The sequence below is a fragment of the Chrysemys picta genome, chromosome 6, assembly GCF_011386835.1.
Source record: "Chrysemys picta bellii isolate R12L10 chromosome 6, ASM1138683v2, whole genome shotgun sequence".
Classification (NCBI taxonomy): domain Eukaryota; kingdom Metazoa; phylum Chordata; order Testudines; family Emydidae; genus Chrysemys; species Chrysemys picta.
In genome coordinates this window covers 14,246,708-14,270,384 of record NC_088796.1, presented here as the reverse complement: position 1 = coordinate 14,270,384, position 23,677 = coordinate 14,246,708, and the positions used below count along the sequence as shown (strand labels likewise).

At 48.4% G+C, this 23,677-nt stretch overlaps 1 protein-coding gene across 5 annotated transcripts in view; it reads left to right on the top strand.

The window, feature by feature from the left end:
* Positions 1 to 12,044, top strand: part of ZBTB7C (zinc finger and BTB domain containing 7C) — a 294,397-nt gene extending 282,353 nt beyond the window's left edge. For all 5 annotated transcript variants that reach the window (XM_065598706.1, XM_005305424.5, XM_065598707.1 and 2 more), the window contains one exon: positions 6,201 to 12,044. In XM_065598706.1, coding sequence (XP_065454778.1) covers positions 6,201 to 6,837 — 637 coding nt within the window. In that variant the 3' untranslated portion in view covers positions 6,838 to 12,044. The remainder of the gene's footprint in view (positions 1 to 6,200) is intronic.
* Positions 12,045 to 23,677: the final 11,633 nt, after the last annotated feature.

The window sequence follows — 23,677 nt, the reverse complement described above, 5'->3', positions numbered from 1 at the left end:
TGTTTCTGAGAACGAGGCTGGGGGGAACAATACATTGTTTTGCCCATTTAAAAAAACTCTGATGGCCTTTTTTTTGAAAAGCCCTATGCTTTGGAGGAGGGACTTGACATTTGGCAGGGTGACCGTCTTTGTGTCAGGGAGATGCGTTTTGCCTTCCCCATGAAAATCCACCCAAATTTGGCCAAGCTATAAGCCTTTGAAAAATCGCAGTTCGTGCTCAGTAGAGACTTCGATTTTAGCAGTTCAATTTCCCAAAGATTCCATCCACTACGGTGGAGTAGGACTTTGCCTGCAACGCAGCTCTGGGCAGTGCCAGGGTTGGGCATCTGAACTGAGAGCAGGGAGCCTGTCTCTCCTGTGCTTTCAGTGACTCCTCTGCTAGGCCTAGGCAGAGGAGGAGGCTGCCAGATTCAAATGCAGATGAGATAAGAGCTGGCCCTGCAGGGAAGATGGGGGAGTAGACTGGGACAAGAAACCTGAGGCAGAAGAGAATTTTTCACTTGACCAGAGCTCAAAGAGCCCACTCATATGCGCCCACATTCCACTTCCCCGCTCCGCCCCAGTCCCCAACCCCACTCCACGCCTCCCCCCAAGGCTCCATCCCCACAAAGCCTCTTCCAGCCCCCACTCTGCCCCCTCCCCAGAGCACACCCTGCCCTCGCTCCTCCTGCTCCCCCCAGCGCCTCCTGTATGCTGCTGAACAGCTGATCAGAAGGCTCTGCGGGGGAGGGAGGGAGCTGATCAGTGGGGCTACTGGTGGGTGCTGAGCACCCCTATTTTTTCCCCGTGGGTGCTCCAATGCTGGAGCACCCACGGAGTCAGTGCCTATGCTATGACTGGAGGCTGATGGGAGGGAGGAAGAGAGGGAAATGGACTGGGAGTTGGGATGGAGGGAACTGGGACTGACTGGTCAAGGTGATTGGAGCTGAGAACCAGTGGCGGGGGGGGAAAGACAGATGTGAGGAAGAGCTGGGGTGTGGGGAGAGAACTGGCATTGGATGGGCAGAGACACTGTCAAGGATTTGTGAAGGAGAATACTAAGATTGGATGAGAAGCCCAAGGAAGGAGATTGGCACAGGGACCCAGTGGGGATGGAGAATGTTGGAGAAGGGGAGATCAGATGAGGGACAGGGAGCGGGAGACTGAAACTAGCTGGACAAAGACGCTGGGCACAAGGAGCTGTGGGCTTACGGGGGTGGCGGGAGCTGGGAATGGCTTGGCAAGGAGACTGGGAGTAGAGGTGAGACTGAGATAGGGAGTCCAGAGGGGTGAGACTAGCCTGGCTGGGCAAAGAGAATGGGCCTGGGATGAGAAGCCTGAGGAGTGGAGATTGGGACTGGCTAGGTTTAGAGAATGGGATTAGAACAAAGAGCTGGGGTGGGGGGTGAACAGGACTAGGGCAGGGACATGTTGGAGAGGATTAGGCAGAAGCGGTCACCCTTAGGGGGGAATGGGCAGAAGATTCTGTGCCTATTAGAACACACTCCCCTCCAGAGACTGGAACGGAACCCAAGATTCCTGAGTGTTACCATTCCTCTGCTGTCAGCAAATATCTGTGAAACTCACTGGCAAAGAAGCCCATACACCTCTAGTGCTGATCCACATGAGGATGACAACTGACTACAAGGGGCCTCACTTGCTAGGGGCAAAAGTAGTCGTTGGTTTACAAATAAATGTCATTTGGCTACTAAATCCAATAGGTGCTTTTAAAAATCTCCAAAATCTAAATTTGGAGCTGCAGAATATCCTTTAATTTAGATAGTGTATGTGCCAAATTGTAAATCTTTGTGTAAGTCCCCGGGATATTACTGTAAACAACTAACTAGTGTAAAACGTACATATCCGTATTCTGCAACAATCTTAAAATCTTAACAAGTTGAAGCATCGTACTTAAAAGCAAGCTCGTGAGACACCTCGTGGTCATTGGGAGTATAACAGGAAGGGAAGATTTAGCACCAAATTATATTTTACCAAGGGTACATCTACACTACAGGGGGGAGTCGATTTAAGATACGCAAATTCAGCTACGTGAATAGCGTAGCTGAATTCGACGTATCGCAGCCGATTTACCCCGTTGTGAGGACGGCGGCAAAATCGACTTCTGCGGCTTTCTGTTGACGGCGCTTACTCCCACCTCCGCTGGTGGAGTAAGAGCGTCGATTCGGGGATCGATTGTCGCGTCCCGACTGGATGCGATAAATCGATCCCCGAGAGGTCGATTTCTACCCGCCGATTCAGGCGGGTAGTGTAGACCTAGCCCAAGATGCACTAACCAGCAGTGCCAATCTCACCAAGTGTAGTTGTAGCCATGTTGGTCCCAGGGTATAGACAGACAAGCTGGGTGAGATAATATCTTTTATTGGACCAACTTCTGTTAGTGAGAGAGACAAGCTTTTGAGAGTGGAGTGAAAGCTTGTCTCTGTCACCAACAGAGGCTGGTCCAGTAGAAGATATTACCTCACCCACTTTGTCTCTCTGATCTCACCAAAATCATCCTCTTTCCCAGTGCATGTTAACTTCTGGTTTTGATGATAGGAAATGATTTAATTTTTTGTTTGTATTTTTGTCAAATAATTTGTTTTGAACATGTAGGGGATCAGATGCAAGATCTGAAAGTAGAAGGGTGTGATTGTGTGGCTTTTAGAAGAACATGAAATAACTAGAAAACAATAAGTGTACACTTTGGAACAGCGAGGGAAAGGCAGAATTTCACAGACAGAGTCAGTGGTAATGGGGCAGAGTGAAACCTCTCATTTGCTGCATGTGCAGTGCTAGAGAGCCCTGGGGGGATTGAACTGCGGGATTTTAAAGCCTCTACTTCTTGAACTAAAAGACCCTGTTAGCTAAGGCTGGAGCAGGCTCAATCTATATGTGGTCCAATCACCATTAGAGGGGGACAGAGCACTGCACCCTTAAAAAAGATGCATTTGCTCTGCTACAAGCTTGGCCAGCCCTGCTAGGAGGAGCTGGGGGCCATTGCTCTATGGTTCCTCTCCCCCTTTAGTTTGACTTTTGCCTCCAGGGGCATCAGGAAGAAGCAGTCCCGGCCCCCATGGGAGCCCACTGACTTGTGAGCCACCCCTAATCCGCCCCAGTGGTTGCTGGTGATCAATACAGCAGCCTGCCTTTGGGGAGTGCACTCCCTTCTCGGAGCTCTTAGCCACAGCCGGCCTGGGAAGAGAAAGATTAGGAGCAGGATTTGAACCTGTGGCACACACGTAGCAATATGCAAAGCATTATCACTCCACTAGCCAGGGAAAGTCCCTTCTAAAGGGCCTGATCCTGGGAGCTGAAGTCAATGGGAGGTGAAGTCTCCCAGCGTCTCTCAGGTGTTCAGTATTTCCCAGGACTGGGCCCAGAAGCTGTGTGCCGTTGGCATTACCTGGCACCTGTGGCAGGGGTACGGAAGCTCTCCATCGTGCTGTGGTTGATGTAGATCAGTGGGGGCAGTATGGAAAAATCTGCCCGTGCTATGCCTCCTTTGTAGCTAGAGACAGCTCAGTCACCAGGGCAGCACCTTTCGCCAGCGCTAAATTCTCTGGGTCAAGGGAGTTCGAAAATTGTTCCCAGCTAAAATTCTAGTTCCCTGGGCCGGGTTTGACATGGGTGCACAGTTGGGGGCAACACAAGGAAATTCTCCCCGCCCTGTTGCATCACCTGCACAAGGACCTGGCACAATTGCAATCCCTGACCTCAGGGGACTTCCCTCGTCCGTCTGCCCTGAAGGGGGCAGGAAGGCGGCAGGGCCATGGCACCAGTCCATGAAGCAGGCCAGCTGCATTGGAAGAAGCAGGCTGCCCTGTCCCTGTGGTGTGGCTCTGTACTGCCCCCTGCTGGAGCCAGAGGCTAACTGCCTCATTGGTCTTGTGTGTTAGCGAGCAGACGGCTCTGTGAATGCCATTAGATGGAGCTTCCTATAGCCTGCACGGAGTTGAACGCAGCTGTGCCCGGTGTAGCTGGTGTCATGGGATCTTCCCTTTTGTCAAATAGAAGTGAGCCGAGTCGGCGTGTTTGTTAGGATGGACCTTAGGGCTTGTTTACACAGGAAAGCTATATTTAAATTGGTAGAGCTATACCAGTGTAATGCACCCCCGGCCCCCAGGGGGGCACTGCTATTCCATTATAACACACCCACACGGCGAGTTATACCATATAACTATCGCTGTTTAACCACACTGGTATCATTATCTGTGCATCACTGGAAACATTTCCCATGACGATAAGCTCTTGTGCTGTAGGGACACTTGGCCCAGATACCGACCTGCACCGTGCTATCTAGTCCATTGGAATGAGAGGCAGTCAGGTCAGGGATCTTACATGGCCGCCTCATTTGTGGCGATGCCGCCATCGGGGCTTAGATCCCAAGGCGATCGGTGCCTTGGATACCACTGCAGCCACGTGAGTGGCTGTCTGCCGTGTCACTACGTGCTGTGACTTATGGACCGTAGCTGGGGTGTCAGCTCAGAAAGTTAAATATCTCTGCTTTCCCCACTCGCCCCCTCCCGGGCAGAGATGCATGGACAGCTGCACCTCTTGTGTCCCCTGGTTACAGGGCTACTGCTGCAGGACCCACGCTGCCAGGGATGTGTCCTCCTGATGCTGCTCAGTAGAGGCTATTTGGGGGGGTGGCAGGGAGATAGAACTAGGTAGGGTTTACTACTGCTCCATGCTAGGTGCTCTGATGTGTGATGGCTCCAGCCCCAGCCTTCCCCACTACACCGCTGCTGAGCCTCAGCAGAATGCCGTCCTTGAGGAGCCTTGGGGTACATCTTACATCTATACACCAGCCTACAGAAAGCCTGAGTAAATGGGGTTTGCACGAGGGAACAGTACAGGGATTGGGGCGGAACAAAATCCGACCCACCGGCAGGGCCTGGGGTAGCTCCACAGCCCTTCCAGGGTTGTTTTTCCAACTCCAGGGCTGGAAAAGAAGTCCATACCCACTAAGCATGGACCTAATGGCCGTGCCTCTGCTCCTCCCCAAATGTCCTCTCCCCAATGGCCTATGCAGAGCTGGCATAGGCTCAATTCCGCAGTATGCAGGTTGTGGAGACCCTGAGTGTCTGCTCCACAGCTACATACACTGCCTGTTGGAGCCACGGCCGGTCTGAACTTGAGGGACCTTCTGTAGGTGGGTGGAAGTTTACCCTTCCAGAGCAGACAGTGTTGCCATGCTTTTTCCCAGAAAGCTGCGTAGCTCGTCTCGCCAGTAAACCCACTTTAGTAACTAAACTGTATTGGAAAATTGTTATTATTATTCACTATTTGTATTAGGATCAAGTTTGGGTGGTAGGTGCTGTCCAAGGCAGGGACTGTAACTACCTCTGTGAACAGCTGACAAGCGAAGATGAGCAATATGCAATGGCTAGGGGGAGGAAGTCCAGCTGCAAAGCACTCGCTATACATATGCAGATTTGCTCATTTATTTTTTTAAATTTTGTAATTACATAAATATCACTCTTCCCACACTGTCCCTCAGCCTGGCCATTAAACACTGGATGATTTCTTGGATCCATCATTGTAGAAATGGGTCTTATTTAATTTGTTTCCTCCTTTAGCATTTAATGTCAAAGTTTTGATTGTCAAATAACCCAAGAGACTTGCTCATATCACAATATTTTGGATACTGAGTTGGAGCCAAATGATTCCAGCCTAGAAAGTGAGGGTGTGGAGTGGAAACACCAACTCACATTATCTGTAGCAGGTGGGTGGGTGGATTAGTTCTAGGTAGGGATGAATTTTAACCTACCTCTCCAGGTACTTATGTGATCCTTCATCACTGCATCTTAGGCCCAGATCCTCAAAGGTATATAGGTGTTAAACTCCCATTGAAATCAATATGCATTAGGTGCCTGCATACCTTTGAGTTCTGGGCCTTAGTGCCTCCCAAGTATCTCTCCTGACAATATCCTGGGGTGGTAGAGAAGCATGAGTATCCTCAGTTTACGGATGGGGAAATGAGGTAGAAAGAGATTAAGTGACTTGCTCACGGTCAAGAGGAAGATGATAGCAGAGCTAGGATCTGAGTGCCAATCTCATACCATAACCACAAGACCATTCTTCCTTCCTAGTACTGTCCTTTTTAATATTATGTATATTTTAAAAAAAAATAAAGGCTAAATTGGGGGCTTAATGTGACAGCACCCCTTTAAGTATCTATGCTCAAGTGATAACAGGTGGCTGTGACTTTTGTTTTGTAGGCAGGACAAGCTAAAAATCCACATGCGGAAACACACAGGAGAAAGGCCATACCTCTGCATACACTGCAATGCCAAATTCGTGCACAACTACGACCTAAAGAACCACATGCGCATTCACACGGGTGTCCGGCCTTACCAGTGTGAATTCTGCTACAAGAGCTTCACGCGCTCCGACCACCTCCACCGCCATATCAAGCGGCAGAGCTGTCGAATATCGAGGCCCAGGAGGGGGCGCAAGCCCGCAGCCTGGAGGGCGGCCAGCTTGCTGTTTGCACAGAATGGCCAGCCAGATGAAAAAGGCTTCATGATGCCTCCAACTCTGGAGGAGATGAGCAGCCATCTTGGCACCACGGCCATGTGCCTTCCAGGCCCCAGCCACAAGCACTTCATGAGTGGGGCCAAGAATGCTCTAAACCTGCAAGATCTAGAGAGCCAGTTTGAAGAAACCCAAATGAAGCTGTTTGGGAGGACGCATCTGGACATGGAAAGGAATGGGGGCATCTTTGCCTTTGCCCTGGGCCATAATGAGAACATCTCGGCACGGCCATACTTCCCTCTCCCTGACCCTTGGAGCACAGGATTCAATGGACTGCCCGGACTAAACCATGTGGCTCCAATTTCTGAGGCTAGCAACTAAACCAGTTCTACCCATGTATTGGGTGTGGTACGTTCCATACCATTCTTAAAGAGTGAACAACTCTCTCTGATTCTCACCTGCTGTCTCCCATCATCTCACTCCAAAGAAACAATTGGTCACCCATGTGAATCTAGACTGTGCCGTAGGATGGTAGGCGGAGCCACACCCGAACAGACAATGGACATTCTTCTGAATGAGGTGCTGCTGTTGGTATTATTCTGTGATTGTACTAGGAAATGTAGGTTGAGTTTGTCAGTGATTCCAGCAACACAGTCTGCTAGGGGTGTCCTTTTAGACCATTTGTAGGACACTTGGCATAAGAGCTGACAAGCTTGTCTCCTCCCAACCTGCCCTTAGTTCTTGGAATCCAATTTTGAGGGAGTGGGAAGGGTCAAGCTCCAGGATGCAGGTGGCTGGTCTTTTGAATGCTTCTGAAAACATCATTTGCCTTAGTTTGGAGGTCAAGACAGTGCTTCGGAAGGAGATTTCCATTGCTCTCCATTCATGATACCAGATGGTCAGCTGGACATCAGTGAAGATGGCAAACCATTTTTTGGCCACTTCTAAATTCCTTGTTTTTTTTAACCCCATAATCAAATGACAAAAACAGTCTGAAAGGTCCTCGACATGGGCCAGATTCTTAGCTGGTGCAAATGAATGCCCCTCTGTGAAGCTGTGCTGATTTATTGCAGCTGAGGATCTGGCCTAGGGTCATTACCAATTACTAGCAAATATGTCACATGTCAGAATCCCTTGCCGAAATTCTGAGCATACAAAGACCCTGCTGTACAGGAGCATCTGGGAAAAGGATTCGGATATTGCTCAGGGGATCCTGATTGAAAATTATTATACTAAAGAGTCCACAAAACAAGACTGTCACTGAGTGCCAGCAGAAATCATTCTTCAGCATTTGTCAGCTCAGAAATATAGGGCTTACAACATAAAATATGAGATACTCCACTGAAGGAAGGCTTTGATAGCAATGTGCTTCTAGTTTCCCCTTTTAAACAGTGGTGGTAACTTTTTAACAAACAGTCTACTGAGGTGACCTGCAGTTAGTTTGATGCCAATACAGAGACTGGTTTTAAGTTTAATCAAGGCTCAAAAATGTAAATTTTAAAAACTATGGCGTGCTTGTTCTTCTTTTTACTGTTATCTTTCGGTTTCAGCAGAATCAAAGGGAACCAGAGGACCATAGTTTCTTTTTTTAAAATTTCAGTTCATCTATTAAAGGTGCTGCTCTTCAGTCACAATTCAAGGAGGGTCACTCTACTGGAGCACTGACGTTGCTACGTGCACGGGACAAAATGAGAACCCTCTTCGAAGTCGCTCTCACATATGATTCCCTTTGTCAAGAAGCACTTCGAGAATAAATAATTCCTTTCTGCTTTGAGAACACATTTAAAAGAATGATCCTGATAAACTGCCTGAGACTAGCTTCCCCCCGCCCTCCAAAATTAAATGCACAGAGACCCTGTGTGCCATGAACAGTGGGAACTGGAAAGAAAACTTTTTAAAACTGCATCAAACTTTTTTTTGTATATGTACCAACTTCTTATACAAACTACATTTTACAGACAACTGGTTATTTCAGGTGTTTTTGTCTACGATTTGGAGTCATGTAAAGTATCCAAAGATGCTGAGTACTGTATAATCTACGAGAACTTGAAGCAAGGTGTGTTTTTGGTTTTAATTTTGTTTTTGGTTTTTAATTTTTTTTTCCTGTTTGTCTGTGGGGAAAAAAACTTTGGAAGTTTTCTATTTATAACTATTTTTATGTGATTGCTTTATGTACAAAAAAAAAGAAAGGAAAAAAATACACACAAACAAGTTTGCCTTAGTTAATCATGGGACAATCATCCTTAACTTTAGTTGAACCTATAGATTTTTTTAAAACGACAGGCTACTTTTACATATTTATTAAACAGTATTAATTGAGTCTCTTAAATTCTGAACAGGACTTGGTTCTTGTGTGTGTGGCAAACATTGGAAAGCCAAACTGTTCCAGAAGTCCAACCAATGGCAAATTTTTACTGCAACATTTAAATGCCAATTTGTTTGCAGAATATACAAATTTGGCGGCTTCCAAAGGCTTTTTGTAAAATATTCACTCCTTTATTTAATTGTCTAGCTGCAATGTTTATGGTTAACGGAAACCATTGTTATTATTATTACAATAAGAAGTTAAGGCTGATTTTCCCTGAATGAGCTCTTTTTGGTTGTATGTAGCTGGCTGAGATCATTTCATGGTGGAAGGAATATAAGGCTTGGTCTACACTACCCCCCCTAATTCGAACTAAGGTACGCAACTTCAGCTACGTGAATAACGTAGCTGAAGTTCGAAGTACCTTATTTCGAATTAGTTGAAACTTACCTTGGTCCACACTCGGCAGGCAGGCTCCCCCGTCGACTCCGCGGTACTCCTCTCGGCGAGCTGGAGTACCGCAGTCGACGGCGAGCACTTCCGGGTTCGACTTATCGCGTCCAGACTAGACGCGATAAGTCGAACCCAGAAGTTCGATTTCCAGCCGTCGAACTTGCCGGTAAGTGTAGCCAAGGCCTAACAGACTCTATTTCTGCCTTGCAGTTTCTTTACATTTCAATGTTGTGCGGTGATGTTGGGCCACAGGTATATATACAGGTGTTCATGTGTGTGTGAAACATTGGAGGGCGCATCTCACCGTGCCTTCTCCATGACCCTGCCATAACTCAGCCTTGCTCTCCTAATCATGAACTGCATGTCAACCGTGACTGTCAATGAGGTTCTTTTCAGCTGCTCCCTGGGAGTCTGAGGGCAGGTCTTCACTACGGGGGGGGGCTGGTCGATTTAAGATACGCAAATTCAGCTACGCGAATAGCGTAGCTGAATTCGACCTATCGGAGCCGACTTACCCCGCTGTGAGGACGGCGGCAAAATCGATCTCCGCGGCTCCCCGTCGACGGTGCTTACTCCCACCTCCGCTGGTGGAGTAAGAGCGTCGATTCGGGGATCAATTGTCACGTCCCAACGAGACGCAATAATTCGATCCCCGAGAGATCGATTTCTACCCGCCGATTCAGGTGGGTAGTGTAGACCTTGCCTAAGAGGCTGATAGCATTTATAGCAGTATAACTCTATTAGTTGCAAGGGAGTCCCTTCTGATTTCAACTGGTGTGAGATCAGAATCAGGCCTTTTGCCTGGAAGGAACTAGGTATGGCTACATTCTCTCTGAGCTAGTGGTGAGGTTTAGGGTGACCAGATAACAAGTGTGAAAAAGTGGGACACTTTTGTTTTTTTTCGGGGCTGGGGAGGCAGCGGGAGGTAATATAGTTACGTATATAAGACAAAGCCCCTAATATTGGGACGGTCCCAATAAAATTGGGATGTTTGGTCACCCTAGTGAGGTGGCAGCTTCTTCCTCTTCTCATCATTATTAATTATGGCCCAGATACTGGAGGTACTTAAGCATATGCCTAATTTTAAGCACTTGTGTAGCCCCGTTGACTTCAGGGCCTATCATTCTTATCACAGCGGAAGAACGACATAGCTCTCCATTTTTTAGAAAAGACCAGAAGCCTGAAAAAAGTGGAACTAATACATTAAAAGACCAAAACCAAGAGAGAGTTTAACTTTCCTCATAAGAGCAGTGACTAGAAATCAGACAGGAAGCCACATACAATTCTATCCAACTGCTAGAGCCCCCTGTAAGTCACCTTGAGACACCAGATGTTTGAGTAGCTACATATTCAGTTAATCAAGTGAAAGGATAAGTGCTAAGCCCTGGTCAGCTTTGCCAGTTGGCCACAAATTCCTGCAAACGGATAAGAAAACATGCAGTAGTTCAGTTATATTGTCTGTTCAGACAGCCATCATCCCCAGTACCAGAAAGATGTGGATAAACTGGTTGATAATTCTCACACACAAAATATATTTGCACTATATCTACACACACACGGGACATGTCATTCTGTCATGATGCATGCACTAATAAGTGATGTTTACACGGTCTGGGTAGCTCTGCTTGAGCTAGCGCACAATTAACTAGCAGTGTGGACGTTGTGCCACGGTCTAGCCGCCTGGGTCCAAGGCTGCCCAACCCCCTGGGTCCGTACTAAGGCAGCTAGCCCACACTGCTGCTTGTGTCACAAGGCCCACAGTGCTATTTTTAGCGCACTAGCTCAAGCCGAGCTAGCGCATATCTGTCTACCCGGGCTGGGAGACGTGCTCCCAGCTGCAGTGTAAACCTACCCGTTCCGACCTTAAAGTCTATGAGTCTATTGAGGCCACGATTTTGAAAATCTGGTGCTGCAAACGTATAGGGAGCCAGTTCTGCCAAGTTCTGAGCACTCTCAATTACAATGGTCAGGCTTAGAAAAGTCATGTCATCTCCTTTCTTTTGTCTCTGTGCAAAGGCAAAAGAGAGAACGTACCTTCAGAATGTTTCATTCTAGACAGACAGGAGAGCAGGAATTTCTTGTGACCCCACAAATGGGCAGGGACAGCTGAAGAACAGAAGCAGCTCTGCCTCCAGTCACCTTCCCCATTTGCTGGGGAGAGTAGCTGGCTGGGTGCATGAGGGTAGAAAGTTACTGCACAAATAACAGGTGAAGGAACCAGTGTTTCCAACTCTCGTTATTCTATCATGAGTCTCAAGATAGTTGGTGTTTCACTTGAAGCCCCAGCTCCTGGAGTCAGGTGATTACAGGAGAATCTCAGCTTGCATTAGAACAGTAAGTTTGTAGAACTCATGCTTGCAGAGAAAAGCTTGACAAGGCCCCTTGCATACAAGGCTCAGAAACCAGAGAGTAAATAAAAAAGATCCCAGCTTTTAGTGTTCTTTTTAAATCTTGTGCTGTTTATGCCACACTTGTGATTTTGGGGGCAGAAGGGGGGGCCTGACTGAAAGGGTTGAAAATGCTAAGCTTGAATATGCTTACTAGGTGCTTTCCCACTCTCTCTCCCCCCACCCCTGAGAGAAAAATGTAACTGCCTCACATCACAGTGTATAATACCTGTGGCCTGGAAATGCCTTTTTAGTTGTTTTTCTGTGTCGAACCAATGTTTTACTTGACTTGCACTAATTGCTGTAGAGCAGTATATGGTTAGATTTCTTTGGTTTGATTTATTTTTTTGGTTGCAATTCCTATTGGCTAACGAGCTGGCAGTCCTATAAACATACCTGTTGCACATTTTACACCCCTGGACAAAATAAAATATAACCCGAAACAGCCAGTGTCCTAGATATTCTGAATGTAGCCACTTTGCATCCCAATGCCCCAGCCGGCACCATGGAAAATTCTGCTTTCTTTTGCAGAACATCTAAAAACCAGCAAAACTTAGGGCTTGAGCTTGCAAGTCCTTGCTCGGGGTGCAGCCTCCAGTGACGGTGCAATGGCTGCTCCATGTGGGCTCCAGTAGAGTTAAGTGCCTCTAGGCTGCGGGTCTGTCTACACTTAAAATGCTGTGCCAATGCAGCTGCGCTGGTTTAGCGCATCAGTGAAGACGCTATCTATGCTGACAGGAGGGCTTCACACATTGGCGTAGGTAATCCACCTCCCTGAGAGGCGGTAGCTATGAGAAGTCCTCCCGTTGACATAGCACTGTCTACACTGGGAATTAGGTCAGTATAACTGCACCGCTCAGTGCTGTGGATTTTCCACACCCTTGCGTGACATAGTTACACTGACATAAGTTGCTAGTGTAGACCAAGCCTGAGTGATCATAAACCCCAAGCTCCCTGCAGACCCAGGCCCCTATTCAGGAAACCATCCTTACTCTGCAAAGTACACTCGAGTACATTCATGAATTGAGGGCCCACTGCCATACTCACGTGTGCAGGATACAAAAGGATGGAGTGGAGGCAAGAATCAGTGTTTCCGAGGGAAACTAGTCCTAAGCATCATCCTCCTGTTCATCCGGCACTCAGATCCAGATTTTTGGGACTTAGGTATTGCACTGCTGAATGGAGCAACACCTAAATAGCCTTGCTCCCTCTTGAGCCTGACTGCTCTTGCTCACAGGCGCCAACTTTCCTTGGGGCCGGAGGGTGCTCGCACTCCCCCGCCCCAGGCTCCACCCCGACTCTGCCCCCTCCCTGCCCCTATTGGACCCCTCCCCAAATCCCCGACCCGGCCCCTCCTCTTCCCCGAGCGCACCACGTTCCTCCTCCTCCCCCTCCCTCCCACCGCTTGCCGTGCGAAACAGCAGTTTGGCGGCGCAAGCGCTGGGAGGGAGGGGGGAGAAGCAGGACTCGGCGGCGCGCTCAGGGGAGGAGGCGGAGCGGAGGCAGAGGTGAGCTGGGGCGGGGGGGTGGGGCAGGGAGCTGCTGGTGGGTGCTCTGCACCCACCAATTTTTCCCCGTGGGTGCTCCAGCCCCGGAGCACCCACGGAGTCAGCGCCTATGCTCTTGCTAATAGGCAGGCATAAGTTGGCAGCTGCACAGCGCTGTGCTAACGCATGCAGGCTCGGCTTGCCCTGCACACATCTTCTGCACAGCGCTTTTATTTTGCTCTTCTGCTCCCAACTGACCACACCTCTGCTGCATGGGATCAAGCTCTTACTGAAGTACTGGGCCTGTTCTAACTCCGGTTTAAGGTAGGTCTACACTTGCGGCTATGTGTTGAGTACGTACACGGCACACCGCCCTCGGCACGGGTATAAATAGCGGTGTAGACAGTGAGGCACTGCTCAGGCGAGTGGCATACAGCTACACCAGAACCTTAGGCTTGGTCTACACTACCCCCCTAATTCGAACTAAGGTACGCAACTTCAGCTACGTGAATAACGTAGCTGAAGTCGAAGTACCTTAGTTCGAACTTACCTTGGTCCACACTCGGCAGGCAGGCTCCCCCGTCGACTCCGCAGTACTCCTCTCGCCGAGCTGGAGTACCGCAGTTGACGGCGAGCACTTCCGGGTTCGACTTATCGCGTCCAGACTAGACGCGATAAGTCGAACCCAGAAGTTCGATTTCCAGCCGTCGAACTAGCGGGTAAGTGTAGCCAAGGCCTTAGGGTATGTACCCTACACGTCTCTCTGCACCCCCGGGCAGCGCCTCCCCTGTCTGCACTGCTATTTTAAGCTGTGTGTTGTCCCATCACCTGCCTGCTTGCAGAGTGTTTCCCCGCTGCCTCCTCTCTGCCAAAGCCTTTCATGGCTGCATGTAGCTACTCACCGCAGTGTGGACTGGGGCGTCACGATATGTAGCTACACATACCCACCACGCCACCGCCAGCATAGACCAAGTTGCTGTTGCAGTCCACACTAACCCAGTGTGGGTCTTTGGCCCCCCTCAAGTGCCGGATGGATCGAGTCATTTACAATCTATTCTCATGCACCCTGACCAGGTGCTGTGCAGGGGCGGCTCCAGGCACCAGTGCAGCAAGCGTGTGCCTGGGGCGGCAAGCCACGGTGGGCGGCCTGCCTGTCGCTATGAGGGTGGCAGTCAGGGAGCCTTCGGCGGCATGCCTGTGGGAGATCCACCGGTCCCGCGGCTTCAGCGGTAATTCGGCGGCGGGGATGCTGAAGGCGCAGCACCGGCGGACCTCCCGCAGGCATGCCACCGAAAGCCGCCTGACTGCCATGCTTGGAGCGGCAAAACTATAGAGCCGTCCCTGGTGCTGTGCAAACACAGCTAAAGAGACAATGCCTGCCCTAGAAGGCTTTCTCCAACATGACAGGTAGTGTGGCCTAGTGGATGGAGTCAATGGTGTGGGAGTCAAAAGATCTAGGTACTTTTCCTGGCTCTGCCACTGACCTTGTGTGGGAACTTCAGCAAGTGTCTTTTTCCACTCTCACCTTCTTCTGTCTTGTCTGTTTAATCTGCCAGCTCTCTGTGACATTGTCTCTTACTATGTGTTTACACAGTCTTAGCATAACGGGGGGGGGGGGCTGGTTTTGTGTAGGCTCTCTAGGTGTTACTGCTATACAAATACAATACACTACAAACTTCCACACGGGGAGGGGAGCCTGTGGCTCTAAGTGGGTGTGCGTCAAAGGAGGGAGCTTGCCACTGCTACAGGATGGTCTGCCCAGTCCCCACAAAAGCCTCCTCACCGTGGATGTTCTGCAGGGTGCCAGCTCTACAGGAGAGGGCAGGTGAGGTGAGTGTGTGTGTGTGTGTGTGTGTATGTGTGTGTGTAGGTGGTGCATAGCCGGACTCTGCTGGCTCCCAGCAATGCTGCAGGAGGGTCCTGGCTTGGGGGGCGCTTCTAGCAGTCCGGATTCTGTGCTGTGCAGGAGCCAGTCAGCCAGGAAGAGGAGGAAGCAGTGAGAGGCCCTTGGTTTGGCTTGGAACCTCCAGCCTCTTTGTGGGGTGGTGGGGACAGAATCCCATTCCCCTGACAGAACCGTGCCAAGAACTTGAGTGAGTTCGTTGGGTTTCTACTCCCATGTGGGTGACGGCGCTGGGGGAGAGAATGGTGTCCAGAATTAGGCACTGGGGGGACTCCACCTCCTCCCTCCCACACAGGGAGCCAGCATCACTAAGCCTACCTGCACTTAAGCAATAAAAATGTCTCTTAAATGGGACTTAGGTGGCACATAGGCATGGGCTGGCCTCCCTGCATCAGGGCGAATGTCTCCCATGGACTTTAAAATGTGCACAACAAAAGGCTGACACCCAGTGGCAAGCACAGTACAAAGAGCAGGCTACGGTTACCACCTTTGAAATGTAAAAAAACCACCCCCCACTCCCACAAGGCAAGCCTGCTGCAACTCCAACCACAAGGCAGCCCCCCCCCTCAATAGCCATTAATAGTATCTAGAGAGAGACCACCTATAGATTAGATTGATAACATCATTTCCTTATTTAAACTGCACAAGTGGGAACACTGCAGCATCTTTAGCTGGACACAGAAACTTCTCATTAGATATCCCAGTGCATTGTGATAATAATGTAAATCTTTAGATCCATGTTAAAAAAAAACCCAGCAGATTAAATTCTTTTTCTGGCAACTGGCAAATCCGTAAAAAAACCCAGCCAGGCCAGTCAAATCCTGGCCAGGTCATAACCCTCGCTCTGCTGGCTGAGAAGGCTTGGGCTTGAGTATAACAGACGTGCTTTTGGCTGCAGCTCACCGGAAATCGTTTCATAGAATCATAGAATATCAGGTTGGAAGGGACCTCAGGAGATCATCTAGTCCAATCCCCTGCTCAAAGCAGGACCAATCCCCAACTAAATCATCCCAGCCAGGGCTTCATCAAACCTGACCTTAAAAACCTCTAAGGAAGGAGATTCTACCACCTCCCTAGGTAACCCATTCCAGTGCTTCACCACCCTCCTAGTGAAAAAGTTTTTCCTAATATCCAACCTAGACCTTCCCCACTGCAACTTGAGACCATTACTCCTTGTTCTGTCATCTGGTACGACTGAGAACAGTCTAGATCCATCCTCTTTGGAACCTCCTTTCAGGTAGTTGAAAGCAGCTATCAAATCCCCCCTCATTCTTCTCTTCTGCAGACTAAACAATCCTAGTTCTCTCAGCCTCTCCTCATAAGTCATGTGCTCCAGCCCCCTAATCATTTTTGTTGCCCTCCGCTGGACTCTTTCCAATTTTTCCACCTCCTTCTTCTAGGGGCTCAAAACTGGACACAGTACTCCAGATGAGGCCTCACCAATGTCGAATAGAGGGGAATGATCACGTCCCTCGATCTGCTGGCAATGCCCCTACTTATACAGCCCAAAATGCCGTTAGCCTTCTTGGCATCAAGGGCACACTGTCAACTCATATCCAGCTTCTCATCCACTGTCACCCCCAGGTCCTTTTCTGCAGTGTCTGCCCCATCACAAGAGTAGCCAAAAAGCAAACAAAGGGCTTGTGGATACTGCACTACACCAGTCTCCCCACCCCCACCCACAATGGATAAAGAAAAAACAACAACCTTGTTCATTATTCAGGGGGTAGCCATGTTAGTCTATACCACAAAAACAACAAGGAGTCTGGTGGCACCTTAAAGACTAACAGATTTTTCTGGGCATAAGCTTTCGTGGGTAAAAGAACACTTCTTCAGATGCATTGTTTCCCTACAGCTTCCAATAATTCTCAAACTCACACACCCCCGTGTGGTGGCCTTGTGTTACTGCACTGCAATTTTAAATAAAACCTGTGGGATTAAATAAAACCTGCATCTGATGAAGTGGGCTGTAGCCCACGAACAGGGCCGGCTCCAGCATTTCTGCCGCCCCAAGCAAAAAAAAAAAAAAAAGCCGCAATTGGCAGCGGCGGCAGTTCAGCGGCAGGTCCTTCACTCCTAGAGGGAGTGAGGGACCTGCCACCCCCGAATTGCCGCAGGTGCCGCCCCTCTCCCTTGGCCGACCCAAGCACCTGCTTGTTAAGCTGGTGCCTGGAGCCGGCCCTGCCCATGAAAGCTCAAATAAATTTGTTAGTCTCTAAAGTGCCACAGGGACTCCTGTTCTTCTTGTGGGATTACTGCCTGTTTCCAGGCCTGCTAAAGTTTTTTTCTTATGGGCTTTTATTTGGGGGGGGGGGGAGCATCATTGTTTGTTCCTCATCATTATGGGCCTGATTTTCCACTGTCTTACAAGTTGTGTAGCTGTCTGCACCTATCTATGCAAAGTGGGTCTAGCTACCGATGTTTAGGCCCAAAGGTGCAAAGGTATTTTTGATGTCAGTGGTAGTTAGGAGCCTAAATATCTTTGAGGATCTGGATCTAACTACACAAGCTACAAGGCAGTGGAAGATCAGGCCTAATATATTTAAAAACATGTGGAAAGGGTAGATTTGGATCTTGGAGTCTACCGAGTGGGTGCAGCAGGGCTAATCCTACGAAGTGCTGAGTACCGTCAACTCCTATTGACTTCGGACAGGATGGAGTCTTAAGCCTGGTCTAAACTTAAAACTTAGGACGACTTAGCTATATTGCTCTGGGCTGTAAAAAATTTTGCACCCTGAGCACTGTAGTTAGTTCAACCTAACCCCATTATAGACATTGCCAGGTGGATGGAAGAAGTCTTCCATTGGCCTGGCGACTGCCTCTCAGAGAGGTGGATTAACTCCATCAATGGAAAAACCCCATCCATTGACGGAGCAGCAGCTACAGTAGGGCACTTTAGTGCCACCGCTGCAACACAATCGCGTTGCCGCTCTAGCAGCTGTAACGTAAACATACACTCTTGGGAATTGTGAGTGCTCTGCATAGTGCAGGATTTACTGCGAGGTTACTGAAAAACCTTCGTACCTAGATGCTACAGTGATGGGTGCCTTAAAAATGTTAGTCAGTAATAACAACACAGGTGTGGATGAGATCCAATTGCACAGGATGTGACAAAATGACATTACCAAGTTCTGGTATGTAGCTATTTAGGCTTACAAGGTGTTGGGCAACTGATATATTAACTTGCAGCGCCAAAGATGATCGGGCAGCAACTATACCTATGAAGAAGTTGAATGCATTAGCGGGTTAAAAAGAAATTTGGCCTGAGCTCAAAAAGATTGTAGAAAACAACAGAAATGTTATTTATAAAGCTCACAAGAGGCACCTATAGAGTGATGTGTTTCAACTGGATCACCTCGGCTGTGGGACATCATCACAGTGTAATGAGTGTCGTTCTGTTCTGTTCGTTACAGGTTCCTACCTGCTTTCATCACCGGCTCTTTGAGGCAAGGGCTGACTTTATTGTTCTGCATTTGTACAGCACCCAGCACAATGGGGCCCTGGTTCAGGACTGGGTGGTACTGCAGTGCAAACAAAAAGTAAATAATAATAGTATCTGTGTACATAAACCACTGCCTTCCCTGAACCGAATCAGAACTGCTGGAAAGTCTGTTCTAAGCCGGTGTCACTGCATGCTAACTCAAGCTTGTCAAAAAGTTTCAAAATTCCAATTATTTTTTTCCATTAATATTTTGGTGAAAAGATTATTCAAAATGGTGTCCAAAATTAGATTTAGGATTTTTGAGGGCGGGGTGTGAGGGGGAAACCAGCTATAGAGCAACAAAATTTTGGATTTTGGGAAACAAACACAAACAAAACCACGCACAACAACCAGGGATGTCACAAAATTGTCACAAAAAAGTTGCCCCGTGATTTGATCAGCCCTAAGACCCACAAAGACCCTTTTTAGCTCAAGCGTTAAGAGGTCTGCGGAGCTGGAGGTGCTGCATTCTAGCCACAGTGCTCCTGGGAAGTTCTGAGCGGCCATGGTGCAATGTAGCCTGGCAACCATTAAATGCCAGGTGGTCACAGGTCTGGGGCAATGTATTTGAAAATGTTAGAGTAAAGGCCACCTTCTGAAAGCTTAACAAATAAAAGCCACAAAGGGAGGGTAAGTAATAAAAGGGAGCAGGTCGTAAATACAGGACACCAGTGGCTAGAGAGAGCCCCTTGGTGTTAGGAAGTTTGAAGTTGATTTTTAAAAATGGTGAAAGCTGGACTGAGCTGGCAAAGGCCTGATATAGCCTATCGAGAACTCATGCAGTAGTGGGATCACCAGCACCGCCTTAAATTCAACCTGCCCGTTTACAGGCAGCCAATGTGAAATGTTCTGGGCTGGCATAATATGCCCTGGGTAACTCAGCAGGCAGCATGGGCTAGTGGATAGTCTGGGATTTGAGAAACCTGGGGGGGTCCATTCTCAGCTTTGTCACTCGCCTGCTGGGTGACCTGGGTGCCTCAGTTTTGCCATCTGTAAAATGGGGCTGAGAAGACCAATCTCCTTTTTAAAGCATTTTGAGATCTTCTAATGAAAAGCTCTATATAGGAGCTAGGTATTATTGTTATTGTTTATTAACTCAGGCTAGTTAGCAAATAGGACGCTGCATTTCTCAGTGTTGCCAACTCTTGCCATTTTAGCCTGAGTCTCGCACTGTTAAGTGTTTACCTCTTAATGCCCTACCCCCTGAAGTTATGTGACTGTGCCAGATTCTGCACTCTAGTTTTCAAAAGTAAGTCTCTTGCCCTCATAGGTGCAGGGATAAGCTTGAAAACGTGAGCCCTAAAGGTTCAAAAGGCAAATAAAAAGAACTCCATCTGTATTTGTTTTTAAAGCTCATGATTTTTAAATTAGTTTCACAATTTCTGGGGCCTGGCCTGGCTCATGCCTTTGAATACTTAGGGTTGGTGACATTAAAGGCTAAACATGCTGCATGTGACAAAGCCGCCCTTCTGTAAGCTCTAGCTGAGTGGGGCTAATACACACGTGGAGAATTTAAGATGAGATCGGGGGGGGGGAAAAGGAGGCACATGCTTAACTGAAGATGGCACATCGTCCTCCGCAGAGAGCTGGCAGAGCTGAGGGTGATCAGTACTATCGCTGAGTTGTGGCCCAGGCACAGATTCGGTTTCAACCCAGCTGGATTTGTACTCTATGCATTTCGTTTACAATATATACCTACCTATTATATAGCACTTGTCCTCAGTAGATCTCAATGTGCATTACAAAGGAGAACAGTGTCATTAGCCCCATCTTACAGATGGGGAAACTGAGGTGCAGAGAGGTGATGTAACCTGCTCCAGGTCACCACCCAGCAAGCAGAGCCAGGATAGAACCAGAGGTGCCAGAATGGGGATTGGCCGGGGGGTGGGGAGGGAGAGAGCCCTGGCCCAATCACTTTTAAAAGTGGGAGGGCTGCCAGTGGTCCCCCCCCCACACACTTTTATAGAGCTTCCGCCACTCCTGGATAGAACCCATATCTCCTGAGTCCCAGTCCAGTGCTCAACAGGAAACACAGCGGAAACCACAGAGTTTCATTAAGTTTCCATGGCAGAACCATGACTTTCGCATGAGTTGGTCACAACAAGTTTCACTTGCTTTCAGATTTTGCTTAGCGAGGGCCTAGGCTGAAGAGTTCAGCTCTAGAGCCCACTCTCTCCACAGGCTGGGGGTGGAGGTTTAGTGCGACCGGCTCTAGAGGCAGGAGCTAGCTGCTAAATCCAGTTTGGAGCCAAAGTTTGGGAGTGTTCAGGTGCGGGGGTGTTGACTGAGGCCCTAGTTGAGTTCTGGTGCAAACGTTTTGTTCTGCTCTACTAGGCCGAGCAGCGTCAGTGAGAGTGTGACGATCCTGCCCTAAGCTGAAAGCACATCAACCATCAGGAGTCTCTCCCACACTGAATAAAGAAAGAGAAGAATGAAATGTTTTCAGATGATTTACTGGTGGAGACGTTAAAACAAGCAACAAAGATCGAGAGAACAACACGCCGAGATGAGTCAAAAAGCTAACGTGGAAAAAATCCATTGCCCTCTGATGTTTTGATTAGCAGCTTCAGCCATCATCCCAGAGTAAATCCACAGCAGCTGTGCACAGAGTTCAGTGTCTGCTGCCTAACAGCCTAATTGGGAAGGCATGTTAAAAGTTTAGGGACAGATTCACATTGTGCTCATGAGTTTTGTGTTTGGCATGAACAGATAGCGCTCCATTCTGAAGCCCAGGAAGCAGCATGCCAGCCACTCTTTTAACTCCCCATGTGCCAAGGAACGAGCCATCCTACATTCACTCAGAGACTGTCCCTATAATTTTTAGGAGAAGGAACCTGACAGCTGAGCACGTGGGATCAGGTCAATTACAGAGCTGGTAGGACGGTGGGGACTGGGGTCTCGAATGAAAGACCACAGTGAGGGGGTATATCTGGCTTCTGCAGCTCCCTGCGGGAGGCCCAGTAGTCCTACTACACCCCACCCCAGGAAGCTGCTACGTGACAGGAAAGATGCATCAGGAACTGGGTAGGATTCTTTGACCTCTGTAACGTAGGTCAGACTAGATGATCATAATGGTCCTTCCTGCCTGTAGACACTACGAATCTATATGTCCGAATGAGTAAAGTGGGCTTTGAAGGCCTACTGCCAATGATACAGAGGAGAGAAACAGACGTCTTCCAATCCTGTAGCCCTTCCATGTGCAACTTCCCCCGTCTGAGCACAGGACTGGGGAGAGAAACTTGAGTTCTAATCCCAGATCTGAAGTCCTTTTGGGAAAGACAGTTCATCTTTCTGCCTTAGCTGCCTCATGTATCAAATGGAAAGAATGACCTTATTGACCTGTGTGCATTAGTATTTAATGGGTGACACTGCAGCACTTTGAGATGGTAAAGCTTTATGTAAGAGATGAGTATTAGTCATATGGGTTTCAATGACAGTTACTGGCTATTGCTGTGATTGGTGCAAGGTTGTACGCGCACATGCTTTTCTGTAATGTTAAGGGACTGTGAGTCCATTGTTCAAGTGTTTCGTGGAAAGTTTCTCCTTATTTTTGGCTTCGTTCACAAAAAAACATGACTAATCAAATTATATGCTGGCAGGTTTCAAAGGAACGGCCCTCGCTGGCAGTTGCAGTGAAAGATCACAAGCCCTGACGATGCTGTTTGGTGGGGAAATAGAACAAAAAATCATCCAGCAAAACTGAACAACCCAATAAATCACGTATCAGGAACTTGTATAGAACAGGGAGGGTAAGCAACTTGTACTTTATACGGTAAAAGACCAGTGAAGGGATTTAAGGAGTAGTGTGGTGTGGCAAGAGCGGATGATGACTGAAGAAGTGGCAGTGCACGGCAGTGAAGAAACCTGGAGAGAGGATGGTAATGATAGTCAAGGGGAGAGAGGGCCAAATGGATGGGCTTGGGTTTAATTAGCAGGGATGTTAGTGAAAGAATGGATTTTTTAGCAATAGAGGAAGTCAGAACTCTTCCATCATGAATAACAATGGAAGAGGTGGAGTGTGATTGAGGGAGAGGAAATAAACAACACAAAGCCAATGGTAGGGTGACCAGACGTCCCGATTTTTTGGTGTTTGCCCGATTTTGCTCCGCCGGAATTTTTCTTTCTTTTTTTGCTCTGCCGGCAGACCCCCCCTACTCCCTGGTGTCCTGATATTTTCTTCCTCACATCTGGTCACCCTAGCCAATGGGCCTGATTCTCCTCTATTTTGCTCCTGATTTAGTTATTTGTATCAGTGAAAAGCAGTTGTACATTTGCTACCGAAGCAGTATGGAAACATTTAACTGTCCCGTTTTGTCATTTGTAGATGACAACACAAGATGCAAGGCAGGGGGAACCCAGGCTAAGCAGCCTCCCCCATGCTCAAATGAGTTTATTTTCATCTCTTCTCCTTAATGTTGTCCTCAGAGTACTTTTTCCAGTAACCAACAACTCAAGTTGCCACAGAGAAGGTGTATGATGGGGATCAAGAGGGGAGTAAAGAATCTCCAAAGGCTACACGAAGTAGGAGAGGGTTTTGAGAACATTGCAGATCACATTTTGAAGCAGACCTAGGCTTGTTCTCCACTGTCACCCCTTAACCTTCTCATTGTTAAGCTACACGCGTTGAGCTCCTTGAATGTATCACTTTGAGGCATGTTTTCTAGCCCTAGTCAGAAAGGAAAAGAGCAGTTCAGATGCTTGGCAATGATCAACCAAGTGAGAAGCAAAGACACAATACATTCCAAAAGGATTTTGCCCAGTATGGTGTTTGGCAGGACTGGGTACAGAGGAAGGAGGCATGTCAGAAGGGGACGCAACAGCCACCATGAACTCTGTGGGAGATGACCTAGATACTATGGTTGGTGCTTTGGAGATGGTGACCAGTCTTTGTCAAAACATGGGCCTGAGATTTGGGAGATCTGGCTTCAATTTCCTCCTCTTCTACAGCTTCTCTGTGTGACCACTCTGCTTTGGCTCCCCATCTGTAAAAAGGGGACCATAAACTTTCTGTTCCGCTACCCTTTGTCTGTCTGGTCCATTCAGGGCTAGAACACAACATTACAATCTAGACCCAAGCGCTCTGTTGTTTGGACAGCCTGGAGTCACAATCTTTGTCCCAGTCTCCCCATTGCCGTGGGGAGGGTGTACACTGTGACAGGTCTATACCCAGCACAGAGCACACTCCTTGATATGCTGGGGTAGCTA